This window comes from Pygoscelis adeliae, unplaced genomic scaffold (genome assembly GCF_000699105.1).
Source record: "Pygoscelis adeliae isolate BGI_AS28 unplaced genomic scaffold, ASM69910v1 Scaffold27, whole genome shotgun sequence".
NCBI classification, from domain to species: domain Eukaryota; kingdom Metazoa; phylum Chordata; class Aves; order Sphenisciformes; family Spheniscidae; genus Pygoscelis; species Pygoscelis adeliae.
Window position 1 is genome coordinate 4,922,481 of NW_008825410.1, and position 23,238 is coordinate 4,945,718.

The following is a 23,238-nucleotide window of genomic DNA, read 5'->3' on the forward strand; positions in this document are numbered from 1 at the left end:
CGCCTCAGGGACCCGCCGGTGCGTTTGCAGCGCGTTCTGCTGGAGCCGCGTTTCAGCCCGCGTTTCCTTGTTGCCAGGAGCTGGCTGAAGGCCTTCACGGAGCGTTTTGAAGAGGAAGCGTTTGGCGAAGGGCTCCTGGCGGCGGTGCGCGTGGGCGGCGTTTCCCCGTTTGTCCCTTCCGCAGGAAGCGAGGGGGTCGTGACAGTGGTGCGAGGTGGAGGAGGTTTGCGTTTCTTTTTTTCGCCTCGTTGCTCTATTTCCTATTCCTGCATGCATGTTTCCCTTAGTAGTGCCCATTTTGAAAAGAAAAATGTAGTCTTTCAACTGTGAAATATCTCAGGCTTTGCTCCTTTCTCATATACAAGTCTGTTGCTGACTTTGCTTGATACTCCCTGTAAAATATCATCAGAGCATCCCTAATTGAAAGCTTTTAAAAACGACAATCCACAGCTCTTTTTTTTTTTTTTTAAACCTATCATAAGCTTCCATTTCTAGCTCAGTCACACGTAAGATTTCTGGTTGTTTCCACTTTTTGGTTGTTGCCACTGTGATGGTAAGCAAAAGGGATTAGATAACCGCATGGACGATAGCTCCATAAAGGACTAATACAACAAGTCGGCAGATCTTCCATCTTACATCCCTGATTCAAACATTCTGGGTGCCTGGGAGCAGAGAGGAATGGCGGCTCTGCCCTCCCCAAACAGTTTCTCCGGTTCCCAGTGCTGGAGGCAGACAACTGGGCTTGGGTGGGCCGTCGCCTGGGTGGCCCTGCAGGGCATTTCATAGGTTCTTCTGAGAGTACCGAAGAGGGACACAGTGCTTTGTTGTATTTTGAAATACTTACTCGGTTTTACTGTTCTCTGAAAACTACTGCTGTGTCTTTGACTCTCTCTGTGGATAACAGCTTCACAGTTCGCATTGCATCGATACAACTCCGTTCGATGCATTTCCCCTACTGGCTTCCAGATGTGGGTTTAACTGAGGGAAAATCCCTCCAGACAGATGTTGCTTCATGGCAGTACATACTGTTGGGGGAATTTCAGTGAAGACAGGGTTTGTCTTTTTTTTATATATCAAGGTAGCTTACTACCAGTACACAGAGAACTGGTATGACTAGCAAAATGATATCTTGTGAATATCTAAAGGCTGCCACTCAAGAGATGTACGTAAATGCTATCCATATGCGTACTTGGGTAACTAGGAAACCTAGGAGAGAGTCATGTCATATTTCTCCTGATTTGAAACTTGAGCTGCTCTTATTCTGTAAGCTTGGCTGTGCAACAATGAAGATACTACCAGTTTAGCAAGCAGATGGTGAATAGTAACCCAAGCAGGAGTATGGGAACTTACTGAGGTACCAGGGCCCGTAATTGGGCCTGCCTTCATGTCTTCACTGTTGCTCTGGACCAGATCAACCAGAGCTAGAACAATTATACTTTCTCTGCTCCCGTTTCATTTCTCTCATCCCTAAAGGCATGGTCTAGGTGACACAAGAGTAAAAGACCCTTTCTGAACTTTCTGGAGGCCTGTAGAGGATTGCTTCCTTCACTGAAAGCATAAATTAATAGAGTCTGCAGATTTCTATCATACCTTCTAAATGCAGACAAACACAAGACGGATTAAAGAATGAAAAGGCAAATTAAAGTTTTAAAAATCCTAAATAAATTCAGGAACTTGGAGCTTGTTTCATGTTGTGATTCTGTTTTGGTGGTTTGTTTTTTTTTTCATGTCATAATACTGCCACAATGCAGCTGCGCAACAGTGAAAATTGAGTGGTCCTTCAACTTGTGGTTCTGGGGGGGTTTTGTTTTGTTTTAATCTGTAATACCTCCAGCTGCTTTCATTCAGCTTCAGAAGGGTCTCATCACTGGTGTTGCCGTGCTGTCCAGTCTGGTGGGTTTTTTTAAATTATTAAAAAAAAAAAAAAGGCAGCACAGCACGTGCCTCGTGCAAGATTTGTTAAGGATTAGCACTGAGCTAATGTGAGGAGGGTGACAGTTGCCAGTATCACTTTGATATCTCTCTCTTCTGCATTCCCAAGAGACGCTTCTGGTAATGATGTCCACATCAAACAGTACAGTATTTGAACTAATGTTTACCCCTTTCTTCCCTTCACAGCTAGGGTGGCAAAACACAAAAGAACCTCAGGATGTCTGTAGTTCAGCGAGGGACGGCAACACTTCGTAAAGCAAAGAAAATCACTGTAAAAACATGTCTAGATAACCCCTTTGTTTTTCAGTGGAAAACCATAGATGGAGAAGATATGCATTTTATACTAGAGACCTTAGAAGAAAGGATTAAACATATTGGACTTAAAAAGATTGAGACTCCAAGAAAGAAAAAACGTTCCCTTACAAAAACACAAATGGAAAGAAAGTGTGATGCTAGCACCAGTGAACTCCCTAAAGAAGAGGAAACAGAAGGCCATCAACAAAAACCAGGATGGACTGACATAAGTATCAGAAGACAGCTTGCTATTGGAGTTAATGAAGTTACAAAAGCATTGGAAAAAAACGACCTTCTTCTCTTGCTGGTGTGCAAGTCTGCAAAACCTGCCATGATCACATCCCATCTTATTCAGCTGAGCGCAAGTCGAGCCACACCAGCAGGCCAGGTTCCCCGTCTCAGTGAAACAGTTGCACCACTTCTTGGCTTAACATCCACTTTAGCACTAGGCTTCAAAAAGCAGTCTGATAAATTTACCGAAGCAATCGAAGCAATAATTCCAAAGATACCAGCTTTGGAAGTGCCGTGGTTTCAGTACAGAACTGAAGAATCTGTGGCTTATGCACATACAGATTCTTCAGAAAATCAGGAACCTGAGCAGCTTGCAGAGGCGCTGGGGGATGAGCTCACAAGCCAGAAGCGGAAGCGTACGGAAAGCAATCAGCTCGATCTTTCAAATGTAACTTTGCAGCCTTTGAAAATCAAGAAACTTGTTCCAAATCCAAATAAGATAAAGAAACCACCTCGCAAAAAGAAAAAAGCTTTTTCAGCATAACTAATTTTAGTTTAGTCTTCATATTAAATGATTTTTTTTTTTAATGCATTATGGAGTACAGCTCTAACTGAAGTATTTTGTTGGGCTTTACAGTGTAAAGCACTTGAATACAAGGTAAACTTTGTGTTGCACTCAGCTGAGGTACTTTCTGCTCTAATAAAGAATATTGCTCAAACTTGTGTGTGAGTCTTTACCTGGGGGTAAATATTTCATTTGCAGCTGGAGATCAAGAGAGTTAAAATCAGTAGTGAATATGCTGAAGTAATTTAAGACATAAGTACATCTTTGGAATTAATGCAAAGCATTAAACAAACTTTGTATTTTTGTACAGATGAACATGCTTCAAGCAAAATGGATTTAAGTATAATTATACAAACAAATCAATACCAAAAGTGAAAGTTTATTTAAACAAAGGTCCATGCCAGTATAACTCTTTTAAAGCTGGTTCAATGCTTGTTTCAAGTAAACAGCTGTAACAGCACAGGCAGACTTCCCTTTTGAACTTACTTTCATAGTTTGCTCTGCTGAACAGTAAACCTGTTTTGGTCAAGAATGTATGCAGACTTGGGTTCCATCTAATACCTGGTGTCTGATATGCTGAAGGAAAAAAACTTTATTTTCAAACACAGAACAAAACCAAATTACTACTGCTGCATTTTGAAAAAATACTTCCGTATGCAAACTATTAACACACATATCCCGTGAGAAAATGTAAACTAATCTGAACTCAATTTGATTTCTAAATGGTGTCTAAAATTATTTCCCAGGAAGCTGAGATAAGCCATGTACTGTTGCATGTAAAGTAGATGACAGCTATAACCTCTACAAGACTGAAAACGTACCACATCGTAACTTTTGAGTTTCCTTTAGTTTTACTGAGGACTACGAACAGTTTCCTAATGAGACAGTTGTGTTCTAGGAAGGAAAGGGAATAGAATCATAGAACCGTTTAGGTTGGAAAGGACCTTTAAGATCATCAAGTCCAACCATTAACCTAAGACTGCCAAGTCCACCACTAAACCATGTCCCTAAGCACCTCGTCTACCCGTCTTTTAAATACCTCCAGGGATGGTGACTCCACCACTTCCCTGGGCAGCCTGTTCCAAGGTTTAACCACTCTTTCAGTAAAGACATTTTTCCTCATGCCCAATCTAAACCTCCCCTGGCGCAACTTGAGGCCATTTCCTCTCGTCCTTTCGCCAGTTACTTGGGAGAAGAGACCGACACCCACCTCGCTACAACCTCCTTTCAGGTAGTTGGAGAGACCAATGAGGTCTCCCCTCAGCCCCCTTTTCTCCAGGCTAAACAACCCCAGCTCCCTCAGCCGCTCCTCATAAGACTTGTTCTCCAGACCCTTCACCAGCCTCGTTGCCCTTCTCTGGACACGCTCCAGCACCTCGATGTCCTTCTTGTAGTGAGGGGCCCAAAACTGAACACAGTATTCGAGGTGCGGCCTCACCAGTGCCGAGTACAGGGGCACGATCACTTCCCTACTCCTGCTGGCCACACTATTTCTGATACAAATAGTGCTGCAATTCAGCCAACCAAAATCAACAGCCTAGGAATTTACTTGGCACTCTCTGTTTTAAGCAAAAGTCAGTATGGTACTGTAGAAGAAAGCGTAAAATACCTTAACTGAATTACTCTGCTGTTCCTTAAAGATGGAATTTAAGTGTTGTAGTTCTCAGAGATTTGCTAATCCAGACTTCTAGTGCCATCAGCTAGCTAATCTGTGTTTTGGATTAATTTAGAAGTTACTTTAGTTCATGATACCAACTACGAAGGGAGGCAGTAGCACTGATTCTGTAGTCATGATGCTCCCTGAAGTTTAAACAAAACAAAGACATCTAATGCTAAATTTTTTCCTCTCCCTGGCTGAGGGTGGCAAGGAGGGAGATGAAAGTTTTTTACCTTGCTTCATAGTCCTTCATACATGTCACATGCTTTGGCTTTTTGGATGCATAAAATTTTGAAGGTATGCTAGAACTAGTGTATTTAATTCTCATGTTGGCTAACTGTAGCATTTAAATCTTTAAACAGAGCATGACGATTAGCTTTGGTAAAGAGCATAAGCGCAGCAATCATCTTTCAAGCACTTTGCTGCCTGCCCAGGTCTATAGCTCTCTTCAGGGATTTGCGTCCCCTCTGCAGACAGAAAGTTACTCTAGGAAAGAAATTATAGAAGATGTTTCAGAAGACTGGTGGGAAAGGTGGTGAAAGGTGTGGAGTGAGCCTTAAGTTTGCCAATCTTTGTGAAACCATCTACTAGGCTTTGAGGAGTCTTAACCTGGTAGCTGTTCATAGCAAGCCTAATGCACAGACAGGTTCAACTTTGGAAACAACAGAAGAGCCTCTCCTGTTGAGCTGCTGACCCCACACTGATAATACCCTTTCGTTAAGTACCTGCTTAGGAAGCAAGACTGAGTTGCCACAATTTCCACCTCCTGAGCAACTGTCCTATTGCATGGGTGCAGGCTGGGACACCTTCAAGATTCACATCCCTTGATGCTGTAATACTTCAGGAGAGCACTTGAGGTGAAGAGCACAGCTAGCCAAAAGGTTAACACGCACAGGTTCATGAACAGGACTCTCTAGGAACTGCCCCAACGCTTAGGCTCAGGTGCTCACTTCCCTCATGCTCACTGGCCCTGGAAGTTTTTTCTCTCAGCTACAGCACTGCACAGCTTCTACAGGAGCATGGCTCTGCCCTCCTTCCCCTCGGTTAACATGCAGCGTGAGCCAGAAAACAAGGCAGAGAAGTTTATGCCCCGGGTTCAGAAGCAAACGGCACTGTTTTCCCAGAAGACAGCAGAAGAGTGGCCACGCTCCTTCCTTCATGTGCAATTACCCCAAGATTAGGGCAGAAAGCCAGGCTGCAGTAAACCCAGGTTCAAGTCTGTCTTCTGCCTGGACATATTTGGTCCCATCACGGCCTCAACGCTTTTCCAAACAATAGTACTGGGGAGGTTTTGCCTTCTGATTTTGGAGAAGAGAGGCAAAAAGAAAATGTCTGCCTACCATTTCTTCCACTTGCATTTTTTTGAGGGGAGGGAAGGCAGAGAACATGAGCATATCTTTCACCTAGCATTCAAGACCACTCATCCGGATTAGAGAGAGCTGGGCCGTGACCTTTCTTAGCAAGGAAGTACCTTAGCCAGGAGGACAGAACTACGCCCTGCTGTCCCACCCCACGTTAGGCAGCAGCTGAGCAAGGATTGCCGAGGCTCTGCCTTTAGAGCCGAAGCAGAACGCACCGAGCCCATTGGTGAACCTCCTCCTCATCCCAGTGGGCTCCAATGCAAATGCCCAGCCAGGAAGGCACCTTCCTGTCTTTTGGAAGTTAAGAATTTAAGTCTTCGATGGAGTTGAGATTAAATCCTTCTTGTTACCTCAAATATCACTACCATCAATTACATTTTCAGGCACTTAAATCTGCTCAGGCCTCACACAGAGTGTCAAAGCTCCTTCTGCACCATCTCTCATGACTGCTACTAGCAGACAGGTATCAGAGTGGCCAAACTTGTAAAGCCCAACTACACCATTAGATGTCTGAAAGGTCTCCTTTGAAGCCCTTTTAAATTCATGAGGTCCCGAGCTGGTGCACAGCCAGGGGTCAGACAAACCACATTCAATCCCTTCCTTTGTTTGAGGGAGGTCAAATGCTTTAAAAACAGAGCTTTAACGCAGTAAGGGAAAGTATTTATCACTGTCTCTAGGGCAGAATCCTCTCACCACAATTCAACAAGAAAAAGAAACCAAACCACAAACCATTCACACATTGGAAAAGGAGCGGGAAGAAAGAAAAACCACACTGCCATAAGGAGGTGGGTAGGGCTAGCAGTTATGAAGAACAGACAAATTTATCTTTGTCTAAATTGATGTTTTCAGGTACAGAATTCAACTTTCAGCAAAATCTGCTGTCAGAATTACAGGCATGTTTAAAAGGAAAGTTGAGACATTTGCATTTCATGAGATATTTAAGTCACATTCAAAAGATGCTCACAGCACAGAGGCTTCACTACCACAATTTGGCACTTTCAGCTAGAACAGTTTCTTACTGCAGATTTTCTCAGTGCTCATGTTACTGCAGCATCCATGAGCTGAAAGAACTGCTATCATATCTAGCTATGATGCTACGCTGGAATGCATATAAAGTGGTTCAGAAGCCACTCTGGTTGCTGAGCATTCATGAGGGAATTAAAACAGCTCCTCCAACAACAAAGATCAGCCCTCCTACAATTCAGGAAGCGGAGTACACAGACTTCCAAGGACTGAGGGTAGAGCATTTCTCTTCTGCTTATCAGCCACATATATAGCAAAACTTCTTGTTCCAAAGTCAGGATAAAAACACTACCAGGAACAATTTATGAATACGTATTTACACAAGATACTTTTCATTAGAATTACAGACTTCATAGGAAATCGAAGTAGACAAAGGAATATGTGCAATTTCGCAGAAGCATTGAAAACATTCAAACTATAAATATCCTGATAGCACTACTAAAATTCTTAGTTTTACACACAGGCTGATGTTATTCTACTGAGGAAAAACTAAGGTTTGTGCCACAACTGTAAATTAAGTACAGTAATGTATTATCATTCCGGCAACATAGATAACATCTGCACTGAACAGTGCGATACTGTTAAATCAATCCACTGATCTATTGAAGATCAAAGTACAAATCTGTATTTTTATTGATTTGGCAGCGTTGCTTATGGAGAAACAAATGCACTAGTTAAACCAGTACATTGTCATACCGCTCCAGTTACAAAAACATCCAGGACTTTCATAGAGCTACAAACATATCGTACTTCATGATTTTTCCCTCAAATGATGATATCCACGCGAAGTAAATATGCAAAAGATACTCAAGTTTGTATCCTTCATTCTGTTACACTGACAAACATACACCACCACTTAATAAATAGAAATGCAGCAGTTCATCCACATAATAGCAAATATTTTTGTACCCTAATCCACCACTGAAGTTCAGTTTGTACAAAACAGTCTTTTCTACAGAGTGGAAAAAAAATACCTTCTTCTCATCAAGGTGCAAGCTAAGCTTTGAAACTTAAATGAATGTGCTTTTATTCTTTTCATGGACAATAAAAGAGTTTCATGGGCCTTCTGATCTATCTGAAAATGCATAAATTTGGTCACATATGGATGTCTTCATTGTTCAGGTTTAATGGACTATTTTCAGTATCACTGACGTTGTGCTTTTACTCCTCTTGAACAATACCGTTCCAAGAGTTATGGAGATCAAATTAACTCAAACAATGACCTCAGTTCTAGAAACATAAGTGTCCTCATTGTAATACAAGACCAACCTGAAGGAAGAAGAAAAATATAGTATTTTAGTTCAAGTATGGCAATAAATCTAAACATCATTAGTTTTCTGCACGTCAATTAGGGATCTTAAATATGACCCATTAAAAAAAGTTATTTTAAAACTTCTGCCCATTTTGGCCAGTGTAGATTAATGTACCATTATACCCAACAGAATTCAGAAGCTCTTTTTTTCTCCCTTACCTTTTCGGATTCCATGCCAGGACACCTCCAGTTGTACAAATAATACTGCAAATTTCCATCTCCAATCCCAAACTTGAGTTTTTCCAGGAATGTTTTGTTTTCCATTAAGTCTAGTGCATTGAATACATCAAATCCTTTCTGGCAATAGCAAAACATTTTTTAAATTTTACTTTTTAAAGTTTCAAATGATGCACAAATGATACTTTACACAGTAGCATACAATATCCAAGAGACTAGGCTAATTAAGTGGAAAAAAAGACAAGGGAATAAATCTTGCCTTTCAATTAGGTACACACACAAAGAAATTTTCCCAATAAAAAGTGAAGTAAAAGGCACAACTTTGCTTGAAGATTATCTCCAAAAGGGTAAGATTTTTAAACCCACTTTCAGGGGTAAAGGTCTGAAAAGTCCCTAAAGCTTTATCCATTATTTTATCCATGCATACAGATAGGCATTTTTTACAGTCACATACAGTGTTTTGGACATGCATGGCCTATTCCAGCTAAAGCTGCATAAATACAGCTTATGGTGTTTTTCAGCCATTTATCATTCTGTTAATGATAAACATATTTTTGTGATTTGGTCCTTTTCTGAAATGCCATTGTCTTTAGAACTCCATCTTTCACACGTTACTCTCCCTCCCCTACTCATGCACCCTCTACCAACTCCCCTTTTCATCAGCCTCCCGAATTCACCACTCAGAGTGCCGTTTTGCTCTCAGAACAGCCATGTAGCCAAATTAGTCTCATGATTTTGTGTGGCAACACAAACATACTCAAATCCCAACTCACTGTGAACTCTTAACAAGCAACATAAAAACAAGGTCAGTTAAGCCATCGCAGTGACAATCATCATGTATGAATAGCTGAATTTACTTGGGGGTCTGGATATAAAAGTCCATTTATTTGCAGTTAACTACAAGGGAGTCTGACCTAAGATCTTGGAGTCTTAACAGCACAAAGGCAGTGCGCCAGCAGGCCTTTCTATACTCTAAGATAAAAATGAGTTACAAAACAATAATGCTTAGTTACTTAAGCACAAGAAGATGGTAAGGAACATTCATTACTCAGTATAAAAACTAGATGTATTTTTTTTCTTTTAAATAAGCCCCCTCACATTAGGAAAAAAGGGGGTTGAAGAAAAAGAGCATTTTAAGCTCTCCATCAGTTTAGGACTATTAAAAAAAAAAAGTCACAAAGCACAGACAGTGAGTTTAGTAAGGTTCCTACTACCTTACACAAAGATCATTCTGTGTGCAGATGAAGCTATGCTAAGTTAAATGTGCTGTGAAAAACACACAGAAACAAAACAAATAAGGTGGCAAGGATTTGACACTTGGCATCTAAATGAGTAAATTTTGAAATATTCCAAGTTAGTAATAGACAATAACAGAAATCTCAGAAGGCAGGAAGGGAAGTGGAGGAGAATAGAGACACACTGTAGGTACAGACACACTAATGAAACTATGAAATTCAAATAAAGTCTACAGATGTAGTTTTAATTCAGTATCTAAACATCATCAGATTAAGTTCAGGTTAATTATCTTCTGCGAGGTATAAAAAAAGTTCCTGTTCAAAGATACTTGCTCCACAGCTCTGCCAGACCATTAGAGCAGACTCAGAAGTGAACTTCTTCCCTGTTAATAAGCTCTCTCCTGTTCTAGATCTAGAAAGTTAGTGTCAGCTTCAACAATAAAACATGCAGGGTTTTGAGGGGATTATCCTGCTACAAAATCCCACTCTCCCCATGCAGAATACATGGAACCTAAGTGCATAACTCCAAATTTTGGGTTTTGCTTTGGAGGTCAGGCATTTTGTCCTGTAATTGCGAAGATTTTACTAGACTTACTTCTAAGCTAATTTTATGTAGTGTAATATGAAGATAAAATCAACATTAAACTGATGTGCAAACCCTGAAAGCAGTTTGCTGAGTTGAATTTGTACCTCCAAAATGCATTCTTTGGGAGTAAAAGTACAGAAAGGACTGCGATGGGTTGTCCCCAGCCAAGAACCAAACACCCACTCAGCCTTTCGCTCGCTCAGGAAGGCAAGATGACTTGTGAATTGAAATAATAACAGCTTAATAGAGAAAGCAAAAGCTGCATGCACAAGCAAAGCAAAAAGAGAAACTCATTCACTACTTCCCATTGGCAGGCAGATGTCAAGCCACTTCCTGGAAAGCAAGGTCTCAGCATGCATAATGGTTGTTTGGGAAGATAAATGCCATAACCAGGAGCATCCCCGCTTCCTCCTCCTTTCCTTCAGAGCACAACATCATATGGTGTGGAATATCCCTTTGGTCAGTTGGGGTCAGCTGTCCTGGCTGTGTCCCCTCCCAACTTCTTGCCCACCCTCAGCCTACTCACTGGGGGTGAAAGAGAGAAAGCCTTGAAGCTGTGCAAGCACTGTTCAGCAACAGCCAAAACACTGGTGTGTTATCAGCCCTGTTTTAGTCACAAATACAAAGCCCAGCACCATATGGGCTGCTAGGAAGAAAGTTAACTCCATCCCAGCCAGACCTAGTACATTTGTAAACAAAAAGCTGCGAATAGGAGTGCATTTATCATTTCTCCTCCCGTGCCTTACCTCTCCTCATCTGAAAGTCCAAGTGCCAGATCTGCAAATGTAATTAGGCATCTAATGATGCAGACAGGCCCAGCAGGTATTCACAGGTGTCTAAATCCCAGTATTCTAATTATATGACGATCCATTTAAAAGAAAAGAATTGCATGTCACATTCAGAGAGAAATGTAGACAAGGGAAGGTGCAAGGCCTTGCAGTCAGACCACGTAACTGCTTCCTTACCTATTCCATCCATGGCCTAGTGAATGGCCAGCCACTCAGCTCCCTATGCCACACTTCGGATGGAGACCAACGTTTATTCCTTTTTCCACTTTGACTTTTAAGAATAAGTAGTACTAGTATTTTTAGCCACTTCTGAAAATTATACTAGCCACCTTCCTGTATCTTCATATATCTTAATACCTTTCAAAGTCTGTGTCTGAACTTCCTTTGGTATTATTCTGGAGCCTGAATAATGGGGTTCTATATTCCCCATGACTATCCAGGAGTTTTCCTTGCCAAATAGTTCTTCAACTCAATACCGCTTATAGGTCAACAAGCCTCAGCAAGCAGTTCACATCATAGACATCAGCTCAGCTGCAGTGCTGCACAAACATGGCTGAGACAGACAAGTTGAAGACTATGTGGCTGCTTTCATGGAGCCTGAAGTCTGAGCAGATACAGCCTTTGCAGACTATCACTGGCTTCATACAGGATCAACACAGAAATCCCTGTGCCACATGCAGTGCAGATGGCTCTGAACATGGTCAGCCGGAGCACAGCTAGCATTTGCTTGCACTGAGCACTCATCTGGTAGGTGTAATACCACAAGCAGTGTGGCAGCAACACTTCAGCTGGGAGGGGCAAGCTTCAAGCATGAGGAGCAGAAAACATGCCTGCGCGCTGCAACGTGTTGGGAATGGTTGCTAGAATGGATACCGTGGACTGGATGAAGCCTGTGCAGTGCTGTGAATTGCCAGGGCTACACAGGTCTCTGAGAATTCATTCAGAGTACTGTGATGTGCATCACCTGCACAGCTCCGTGCCACAGACTACATTGCCATTGGTATTTGCACTGCACTCCCATGAAACCCTGATGATTAAGGGCTGAGCGTTAGTTTTTCAGACAGCACTAAACTCTTACAATTCTTACGTTTAAAAACTTCATTTATAGTCTCTTCCCTTCCATTCAACTAAATCATTTATCAGTGTAATTCTAATGCATGAAGGTGTGCTCAAAAGCTACAAGACATGTAGCTTTTGACAGCTTTTTTTAACATTACGGGTAGATGAGGCGCTTAGGGACATGGTTTAGTGGGCATGGTGGTGTTGGGTCGACGGTTGGACTCGATGATCTTGGAGGTCTCTTCCAACCTTAATGATTCTATGATTCTATGACATCATCTACAGAGCTTTACAGGCAGCAATTAGTAACAAGATAAAATGATAAAGCTTGCACAAATAAATTTTTACATTTTGTAGAATTAAAAATAGTTTAAACAAACAAACAAGATGTATTTAATAGAACTTATTAACTCATCTCCAAGGGAAACTATTTTAGTGATACTTTCCATTCTTCTGGTACTTAGTGAATATGGTCAACAGTGTGCTCTTGGATGTTTACACAGTTCAAACTATTGCAAACACTTGATCTTCATGCACTTGTCATTCTTTAGCATCACTCAAAGAAAAAGGAAAAACAAGCACAGTGTTTTATATTTTAATATATATATTGTATATGTCTCATCAACTGCACTCTGTGCTCTAGACAGTAAAAGAAAACAGAATGCAAAGGCATGGATAAATTGCTGCCAGTTCTTACCTTGCCACTGCTCCCAAGAATACTTTTGTGAAAGAAACAGGAAAAAAAAAAACAAAACCCACAACTTACCAATTTAGCTATAATGAGTGCATCATTCATTAAGTCCAAGAGGGGGGTCTCTGTATGAATATTGTAAAAGGAATAGGCAGCTTTGAGGCTTTTATGAACAGGATGGTGCATCACTGTTGAAGGTAATGTGTAGAAACTCAGGAAGTCTGTTAAAATACCATTTGAGCCCTACAAAAAAAAAAAAGTCAATTAATAAGAAGTAACCGCTCAGTTATTGGTTAGGCTAACATGGCAGTTTTACAGAAAGTAAGTAATAAATGTAGCACAGTTTTGCACATCGTTAAGTATTATGATACAACCGGTAACCTTGGCTAAGATTTGAAGACACTGAATTCTTGCCAAGGATGTATCTATACATCAAAGTGAGACTGAAGCCTGAAATGGTCACTTCAGAAAAGGAAACAAACATTTAGGTTTTTCTAAGTCTATTACACCAATAACATTTTGACAACCAATTGCCAAAGCATTTCAGTTTCCCAAGCTCCACCTGCTATAAACAAAGCTAACAAAGCACATTTCCAAAAAAAGTATAGAAATTCTTTTTCCGATTGAACTTATCTTTAAAAGAATATTTTTTAAATCTGACGAAGTTCATATTGAGGAATAATTTTCTCAACTTTCTAAAAACAGAAAGAAAAATATACTGTGCTGGTACACAAAGCATATTTAAATCAGCTCTAGTGATTACTAATCAACAAGCACAATCCATTTGCTAGACAACAGTGCTAAATCACACTGAAATTCTAATAAGACCAGTAGTCATCAAAAAAGGTACTTATACAGAAATCTAAAGTATCCTACATAAACTTTCTTAATATTTCACGCAACTAATGAAGTTTAACCATCTTCAAGAGTGTAGATTAGTAGGAAATGGGAAATAATTATTACATGGGTTATAACTGACATGCTGAGCACAAAAACACTACCCAGGTTTTCACTCCTATTCCGATTGGGTCTCCCGATATCCTTAAGAAGATAAGGCAAAAGAGACACACAAATGCTTGTTCTTACTTGTTTGCTTTATTTGCAAATGACTGGTGCCCACTATTTTGCGCTCAATGAAGGACCTCACACGGATCCTTAAATTGACAGTACTTCTACAGTAAAAAGTAAGAGTTGAACCCATCACATGCAAAAAAGCTATTGTCTTAGAGCAGGTACAGATTCTTTAGTAGAGACAAACTAACAACAAATAACAGAAAAGTTAAGTCACTCACTAAATTCAGTAGGGACGATGAAAATACTAATTCAGGAATTATACAGAGTATTTTAAGGTTTTAGCTCTGCACATTACAAAGATGACTTAAAAATCTGACACTAACTTCTCCAGGTCACACAGGTCTTAAAAAGATTTTAAGCACTAACAAACCTACATTTTGTATAGTGAAAAACTAATTCAAGAGACAGTGTAAAACAAGCAAGTGAAGACTGCGCTGTTCGTTAAAATGGCACTGTCAATGGCACACTTATGCTGATCCTGGTGCTTGTGGACTCTTCTGTAGGCTTCAACTCGCCAACAAAGCCAAAAACCAACCCGGGGAGGGGGGAAGAAGAGGGGGTGGAGAAAGAAGGACAGTCAATAAATTAGACCATGGAAGACTCCAATGAGCACTAGACCCACTACAAAGTAAGCAGAAAGCTAAGCTTGGACAATGACAACCAGTGAGGAGGATCTCTCATCTCCAGCAGCAGTAAGTTTCTAAATTCAGCCGAGACTCCTGCACAAATTCAGGTTGCAGCGTGGGAACACTGAGCTTCACAACCTGCAGCTTCTGTGAGGAGCTGGTAGGTTTAAGGATGTTAGCACTGATCATTTTCAAATAACCTTATCACTTTAAACAAAGTAATACACTACCTAAATACAACGTCTACAACTGATTTAGCATGGACTCAAAAGGAAGAGTGTATCTTTCTCCACTAGCTTTATCGCAGCTATGCCAACCATGCCTTGGAGATTTCCAATCCAAATGATAATCTATTCCTGCACTGCTTATTTTGTGAGAAGCGTTGTGACCAACAGGTTGGAGGGTGGGGCTGGTAGGGTGTCAGGAAAAGAGTAAGTGGTAGGAACAGATGATGCTCTCCATCTTGTTAGCGGACAAAGATTATAATTTTCAAGATAATTGAACTCCTAGCTGACAGCAACTCATGACAGCACCAAGGGATGTTAACTTTTACTTCTCTATTTTACATATATTCATGCATATACATATGTGTGTATATATATACACACACATATACAAATTCATACACATATTCTGTTGCACACTCTTTTACTGGAAAAAATATATTTTACTGAAGAAGACCATCAAAAAACGTAATTCCCCCAGCAGGTGCCCCTAAAATTGGTTTTAAAAATAAAGAATTTTGAACTGGTGTATAGCAGAAACTTAGACACCTGAGAGAATGATACTGAATTCAAACCAAATCCTTATCTCAGTCATTGTATCATTTTTCCTTTTTCCTAGAAAAGGAGACTTGAAGATCACTGCTTATTATCGTGTCATATCTCTATGGAAAAAAATGGAGGAATGCAGGTGGAAGGGTTGTTTTTAAAATATATATTGGTTCTTTGCTGTAATATTTCCAAGGTAGTGATATTTTGAGGTTTCAAAATTCTTCTTTAAAAATAGAAATATAAGAGCACTGCAGTTTATCATAACCAAACATTTTCTCATTAACAGAATGCAATACAAAGAACAAAGCTTGGAATCATGATATCGAATTCTACTTACGGCACACATTTTTCATACTGTCCGCATTTCAAAAACTTGATGCTGATATGAACTTTTGTAAGTAGCATTCACATATACATTCATGAAGTAGTTAGGGCATGTTTTACCTCTACTACATAAGTGTCAATAATATGATCCCGAGGCAAGAACCAGTGGGCTACCTCTTCTTCATCCATCACAGGAGCAAGATTAAACTGTTTCAAGTAAGTGTTGATTAATTCTTGTACTGCTTTAGTATCTTTTTGTTCCATTGGTCTCAAACCTGAAGTCTTTGTGGCCTTATTGTAACAAAAGAAAAATAAATGTTAAGATGTTGAAAGGAAAACTGCATACACAGCAACGGCTCAAAGTAGGTTGCAGAGTCACTCCACTTGCTATAATGCATTCATTATTAGCCTACTTTACCCCAGCCACCTAATTCATTATGCTATTTTACAAACGGCTTTCAATCAGAATTCCCTCTCTTCTAATTATTGAGACAGTCTGGGGCACTTCAATCTTTATATTTGATTATTGAAACAACTTCATTTCTCCAGAGAAAGAGATACCAGTGCCAACAGCCTAGACTTCACGCATTTTGTATTCTTTTTTTTTTTTTTTAGGTCAGTCTTTATTTCTTATCTTCTTCTAAACTACCTAGGGCCCAGACACAGAAACAAAACGTAAACAACTTGCATATCAGAAGTTAATCTGAAGACAAGAACACTTGTGATTCAAACTTATGAAAGTTACAGTCAAGCTATAAACCAAAGTCAGCTGATAAAGTTTAATCAGAAATTATTTAACATAAAAATTCCACCTATTCTTAACATTTGCAAACTCTCTTGCTAACTCAACTTTCTATACATGCACAACTGCTGTTTTGTTAACAAGAAAGCATCTCATAACTTACAGCTTCCTGAAATTAGAAACCTACAGTATTTTAACAAATAAAGTTATTTGACTTTAAACATCAGAAGAGGAAAAAATTGCTTTCCAGTACTATGCAATTAATGTTTAAACAAGCAAAGGTGATTAAAGTTTTCTCCCCAGCTTCTGTTAGCTTTCCTGAATATTTCCTTTTAGGGAGGCTAAGGCTTGTTCTCCTCAGAGCTCATTTACCCTGCTTCATCTGTCTGAGTTACATACTTGGGCACATATCACCTTAATCATAGCAAAGTCAATTGCAAGAGCAGCCAGGTAAAGACTTGATTACTGGAAGCCTGAAATTAGTGTAGCTGATTATGCTCTGTTCAAAAGGCATTATTCTGGGGGAGGTATTTATTCACATACTCTGGGAGTCAGCAGCCAGATGAAAAATCAATACACGTTTTGCCACAGCTCTGGCCTGTGTACTACATTTTAGTCTTCCTGCTTTCCTGAGCAGCCTGGTTTCCCTCCACATCAGTGCATCATCTAGATTTTTAAATGCCCTGAATCCATAAAGGTATTCACCTGACTCATCAACATGACGGTTCCTATGCTGTATTTCATTCACACCCTCCTTATGAACTACAATATGAAAGGTTAATTTCAGCTCCCTCCAAGCCTTCGTCCCTCTTCTAAAGCCATACACTGGAGCAGGATGGGAGGAAAAGCAGCTGGGCTGGAACATCTTTATCCCCCAGCAACGCTCAGAATGGCTCAAAATTTGCAGCCCCAGAAGTGAGGGAAAGTGTACAGAACTGGGCTAAAATTTGTTTCTCTGCTCCACATATCAAGCTGCACTGGGCATATATTCATGCGAGTATCCTGGCTCAGGATCTCAATCAGTCAGGAAGAGACATACAGACACAAACATGCTCCTGTCCTTATTCTAAACACAGCCAAAATGTCTCTCTTTCAGAAAACTCCTTGCACAAGAGATTAAACACTTAGGAAAAAACCCTTTATTTTTAATGTCTATAGGTACATGCACAAACACAGCCTTCAGTGAGGGTGGTATTTATTAATTACAGTATTTATTATTTCTGAAAACCTTTTTAATTCAGACTGTTCAAGTGATTAGGAATGATTAATTCCTCTCAAAGGGAGACGAGCTCCCAGTGGCAATGATATTCCAAGGACACTAAGAAAAGAGGTTAAAATGCAAGAAACAGTGTTTGGTGCTGAGGGACAGGACAGGGTGGCCTGAACAGATGAACAAATTGTGTGACAGTACCGTTCATGATAACAGCCTGAAACTGAGGATGAAGATCCTCAACAGCACTTAAACCCTTTCTTAGGAAAAAAAACTCCAAAAAACCCAAAGCATAAGACCTAAAGAGAAAACATTAGCACAAAGATTAAATCTTTATTTTCCATAGGAGAAGCTCCCAAGTCCAATCTAAAAATAAACAAACAGCTGAGGCATATGGACTCCTACATCACTTAGTTTAAAAAGCTGATTTTCAAAGCACCTGTTTTCTCTTTGCACAGCTCTGTACAGCATGTTTGCCTTAACTATATTTTATGAATGAGATACGATGTATTCTTTGTTTTACATAATTTATTTTTCTGTTGAAATCTGGGTTTTATCATAAAGGAAGATGATCAGGGTACAACTGCTGCAGTTTCTAATGATTCTCTGTAGTTACACTTTTTGTACTGTAAGTAAGATCCTTATTCTTTAAACTATTTTTTTCCTGTATTGTTTCCATGAGAAACAGTACTAGAGTTGCCACCAAAACCTGTATTTGATATTGTCTACTGCACTTTTTTAGACTACTAAAAACGTCTTCAAGATTTAATGGAAGCTATATTTAGCTCTCCAAGATTAAAACCTAATTAATTTGGTTATTAATTCTTACGCTCTGAAAACTGCTGCCCTGCACACAAGGGAGAACCTGCATGTGCAGGCACAGGTAGCACACAGGCAGCGCAGGAAGAGTCTCTCTGACAGCAGCAGGAGTTCAGATCAAGCCATGGCACATGCTTTATACCGAGGAGTGCTTAGTGTATTACTCAAATATGTAAGTAGCAAGAGAACCTGCATCAAGCTAAATGATTCCTCATTTACAAAGGACTACAAATGAGGAAAAAAGTTTTTTTTTTTAACCAAAAGGAAGGGTTTGTTTAAATAAAAAAAAGGTTTACTGATATGGTACAGGTAAACGATATTCTGCAATCCTTCCAAATAGAAAGGTAGCTTTTACAAGTAAAGAAATTGTTTTCAATTGTAAAGCTCAGACTAGCTTCTATAGGCTATTAATTACAGCAATGACATTTTTTTAACAGTACATCTCAGACTACTTACAGTGACTTGCCCTGTCACGGAAACGCATCCTAAGGCTTTTTGCCAGCCTAACTATTAGCTGCAAACATGAGAAAAAATATTTTTTAACTAACCTAGCTATGCCAGAACACTTTTTTTTTTTTTTTTTCTACCATGCAAATAAACAGTACACAACATACTGAGGTGGCTTTTGCTGAGCCTGCTCATTGCAGAACAACATTCTCTGACAGAACAGAAAAAAACGTGAATTAGAGTGGAATCAACAATCCCGCTGTACTCAGCTAACTTTCTGATGGACTACTCTGAGAATTTTAAGACACGAACTGTTAATTTTCTGTTCCAGTAATCTTTTATCAGATTAATCATATCAAGAATAGTCTTATGCATCTTCAACTCAATCCCACATGTTTATGAAGTCAAGGTTTCTGCTTTTTTCTTTGTTTGTTTAAGGCTTTTAGGTCAAAATTTATATTTTCTCCATATACAGATCTGCATTTCTAGCAATAGCCTCTTCTGTTTAGTGTAGCCCTTAAGGTCTTTTTCATCAACCAGAGATTTTTTTTTTTTTTTTAATGTCCTGCATGCACTGCCTTTGCACAGAAAAGCCTGTGCTGTCAGAGACAGATGGAAGGTTATTTTGGGCCTCACAATAACTGTGGGGATTCTCTAGAAGTCATACTGCTTACATCAGGAAGTCTGTAGAGCTTCATTGTTCTTTGTAGAGTCATGTTTCTACTCAAATGCGAAAATTTCACCTCCACCAATTTTCTGGGATTCAGTGATCGATGCCAATACCTGGAAATAAAATTAATAATGAAATTAAATAGTATTTTAAATGTCAGCCTTACTTGCATCCATTTCCCTACTTTCTCACATTGCTCCTTGTCCTCTCCAAATTTGTTTCTAAGCAAGCCTGTACTATGTCTGTAAGAAGCTTGAGCAACAAAAGATAAGGAAAGGTATATCCAAGCAACAGCTTTTAAACAGGCCTGCTATCACCATATTTTGAATCTAAGTCAATGCTTTTTATTACAGAATGAGTAATCACAGGGCTAAACATTTTAGTACTTGCCATAGCCCTGACAATCTCACCATACTTACATGGTAAATTTGTTTTCTTGTACAGACAGGACCCTCTGCTCATGTCTAAGTAGTTTGTTGAAGTAGATCTCTTCCTAGAGATCCTAGGATCTAGATCCTAGGAGATCATTGTGCAGCAGAACACCCCTGCTTACTCTAACACAGCATGGCTTTTTTTTTCCCCCCCATCCTTCTTTATAGAAACTTACAGGATCTTTGGTGTTGATAGGTACAAACGCAATTTCAAATCAAAAAGTACCCTGTCCTCCAGAAGGATAGACAGCTGAACTAATACTGCTGGAACTGAACTTTTCCCAGCAGAAATATAATCCATTCCAAGCAAATGAAATTATACTTGATTACATACAACTCTTCTCACGTGATAGTTCTCCCATCTTTACCAAATGCCAATCAAGTCCTCCTTTCTCCAGGAAAGATGAAAGTATTTCAAAAAAGCAAATCATACAATTCCCAGAAATGCTCTGCCATCTTTGGCAAGCAACCAGGTCAACAGGGAAGTGTCCCAGCAGGGAAACAGGCCACATGAAAAACACAGGTATACAATGTTGTCATTGCTAGCATGGCTTCCACCAGAAGGTTGACAGAAACATCTATTAGTCTATTTAAGGTATGATAAAAAAACCCCAAATTAGATTTTAGTCTGAGAAGCTGTTCTATCCAAGGCACTGGGAGGGAAGGAAAGAAAAAAAGAAAGGAGAAGAGAAAGAGTGCGGGGGGGGGGAAAGAGAGAAAGAGAGAAAGAAAGGGGGAAAAAAAGAAAAAGAGAGAACAAAAGAAAGGAAAAAAAGAGAGGGGGAGAGAGGAAGGGGAGGGAGGAAGCCACCCTGACAAACACTCAGGCCTTCAGGTTAGTCAAGGCCACAACATTTAATTTCTTTGAATTTTATGCTTTTATTGTTTCTAGCCACTTACATAAAACGTTCTTTAAAATGACTGCTATAGGAACTGATATTATTATGAACATCACCTAGGTTACCTGCAAGTGGCCACAGGTTTGGGGAGTACCACTCCAGCAGTGTAAACAGCCTGAAAAATTCCTTCCAGGTTTACTCTTCTGGTTATTTCCCGGATCAGTACAGGTGCTACCCGTTTAGATCTCAGTTTCTTATGGACACACAGAAAATTAATTTCTACCATTTTCTTCACGCTAAAAGGACATTAAATAGTGGAAAAGTTAAAAAGAGTTGCACACTGCATATTTTCATTTGCATAATTGTAGTTTTCCATGTTGTGACAGAAGAATTTGAGGCAAAAATAAATTGGCCCATAACAAAGTACATCTGCAACAAATACTAATCTATGATACAGAGACTGCAATGGCAAATTGTGCAATATGCAAGCTGTGTCTAAGGTGTTTGCAACATTCCTTTTTCAGAGCTTTATCGAGACTTAACCAATTGCCTTACTTTAAGATGCAGAATGGCATCCAAGCACATGCTATGTGGTGTCATAATACTTTATGATTGTCCGTGTATGAAGACCTGGCCAAGGAAGTCCAGCTGACTGACTATCCTTTAAATACTTTCCAGTAGGGTCAGAAAATTCTGTCGTTATCTGTTATCATCCATCAATAAGAAAATTCCTTAAATATCTATTACTGGTCTTCATTGTAAGGAGCCCACAAGCTTTTTGTGTGTGTGGGGAAGAGTGGAAAAAAAAAAAGTCTCTGCTACATACACAGGATTCTTCTGACTCTTTATGGTCAGTGAGCCTCCTTCTCTCATTGCCAGTTCTCTACGGCAGTGGATACCAGTTTAAGATTTGTTTCATGGTGTTATTCTTTTACAAATACAAAAGTAATTGTGCATTTTACCTGTCATAAATACGAATATTTGCAGGGATGGCACTTATGAATCCTACCAGTTTTTTGTTTGAAGACACTCTAACCCCACAGTGCCACTGGGGTAACCAGCCTGGAGGACGTAGTGCCCTAGAATTGATGACAGAAATAATTACAAATTACTGCCTAAGAAGATGTAATAAAAACACCCTTCTTTGCACTCCAGCCAGAGTAGAATGTGGAACTTGCTACTCACCACAGAAGAAATTCAGGTGAATAATCAAACCTAAACATATTATCATCATCTTCTACGTAATTCTCATTTAACAGCGTGTATAACTCCTTCAGCTGAAAACACACACAAAAAAATCCAAAGATTGATCCACACACATCAATCAGAATAAACCTCAATGATTTTAGATACATACAAAAATTGTTTTACTTACAACTTCAGCATTGCTAAGATCCAATGTGTCCCACATAAAACCTTGTGGCAAAGAATATGGCTCTAGACGGACATTGTCCTTATCTGGTTCAATTGCACCATGTGAAGTTATAACTTCATCTTTTGAGGGAGAAGGAGGGGAAAAAAAAAACCACACAGAAAAAAAAAAACAGTTACATTGCTAGCTTTCCTGATAGTTCTCAAAACTGCATTTCACTCACATCATGTATTTTCTCACAATTATGTGATAGGAACATGAAGCTTTTAAAAAATGCTGAAAAAAATTATTATTATTAGCTTATAGTAATTCTCATTCTCACAGATCACATTCAGACTAATGACTATCTTATCAGAATATCTATAGATATACACAAAACTACTATACCTCAACTGATACCCAGTATTTTGTAACACAGGACAGCAATTTATCAGCACATGCACAGCATTTAGCCAGCCACAAGATCCACGATCTCATCATGAGAAACATGGTGTACTCACAGCTAACAAGCCATGGCTCGGATCCTGTTTACCACTGACTTGAGCAGACCCAAACTCAATAGGATTACGCAGGAGCAGTGGCCTGGCAAAGCCAGGGCATTTAAGGGATGCTGGTGTGAAGCTTGTTCTTAAAATCCTACATGAAAGCGTGCTTTCTTCTCCTCCCCTACCTTACAACTCTGGTCCCTCAGTATATAGCTATAAACAGAAGCTGTTCCTCTGCTATGGAGCAGCACCTGCCAAATCATAGAATCATTTAGGTTGGAAAAGACCTTTAAGATCATCAAGTCCAACCATTAACCTAACACTGTGTCCTGGTTTTGGCTGGGACAGAGTTAATTTTCTTCATAGCAGCTAGTATGGGGCTACGTTTTGGATTTGTGCTGGAAACAGTGTTGATAATACAGGGATGTTTTAGTTACTGCTGAGCAGTGCTTACACAGAGTCAAGGCCTCTTCTGCTTCTCACACCACCCCACCAGCGAGTAGGCTGGGGGTGCA

The 23,238-nt window shown here is 39.7% G+C and overlaps 2 protein-coding genes across 2 annotated transcripts in view; one reads left to right on the forward strand and one right to left on the reverse strand.

The window, feature by feature from the left end:
- The first annotated feature begins 99 nt into the window (after positions 1-99).
- RPP38 (ribonuclease P/MRP 38kDa subunit) lies at positions 100-3,175 on the forward strand. Its single transcript, XM_009330542.1, has 2 exons — positions 100-223; positions 2,119-3,175. Exon 2 carries the CDS (start codon positions 2,150-2,152, stop codon positions 2,999-3,001), a length of 852 nt encoding a protein of 283 aa, XP_009328817.1. The 5' UTR covers positions 100-223; positions 2,119-2,149; the 3' UTR covers positions 3,002-3,175.
- A 4,186-nt stretch (positions 3,176-7,361) lies between these two features.
- The window catches only part of NMT2 (N-myristoyltransferase 2), a gene marked incomplete at its 5' end in the record, with an annotated part of 26,589 nt that continues 10,712 nt past the window's right edge, over positions 7,362-23,238 (reverse strand). Inside the window, 9 exons of the mRNA XM_009330544.1 lie at positions 7,362-8,332; positions 8,535-8,672; positions 12,987-13,154; positions 15,829-15,999; positions 19,601-19,709; positions 20,992-21,162; positions 21,829-21,945; positions 22,052-22,143; positions 22,242-22,360. Coding sequence (XP_009328819.1) covers positions 8,312-8,332; positions 8,535-8,672; positions 12,987-13,154; positions 15,829-15,999; positions 19,601-19,709; positions 20,992-21,162; positions 21,829-21,945; positions 22,052-22,143; positions 22,242-22,360 — 1,106 coding nt within the window. The remainder of the gene's footprint in view (positions 8,333-8,534; positions 8,673-12,986; positions 13,155-15,828; positions 16,000-19,600; positions 19,710-20,991; positions 21,163-21,828; positions 21,946-22,051; positions 22,144-22,241; positions 22,361-23,238) is intronic.

Bases quoted from the DNA above. Each gene is read 5' to 3' on its own strand.
- RPP38 (XM_009330542.1), top strand. From the start codon at position 2,150: ATGTCTGTAGTTCAGCGAGGGACGGCAACACTTCGTAAAGCAAAGAAA.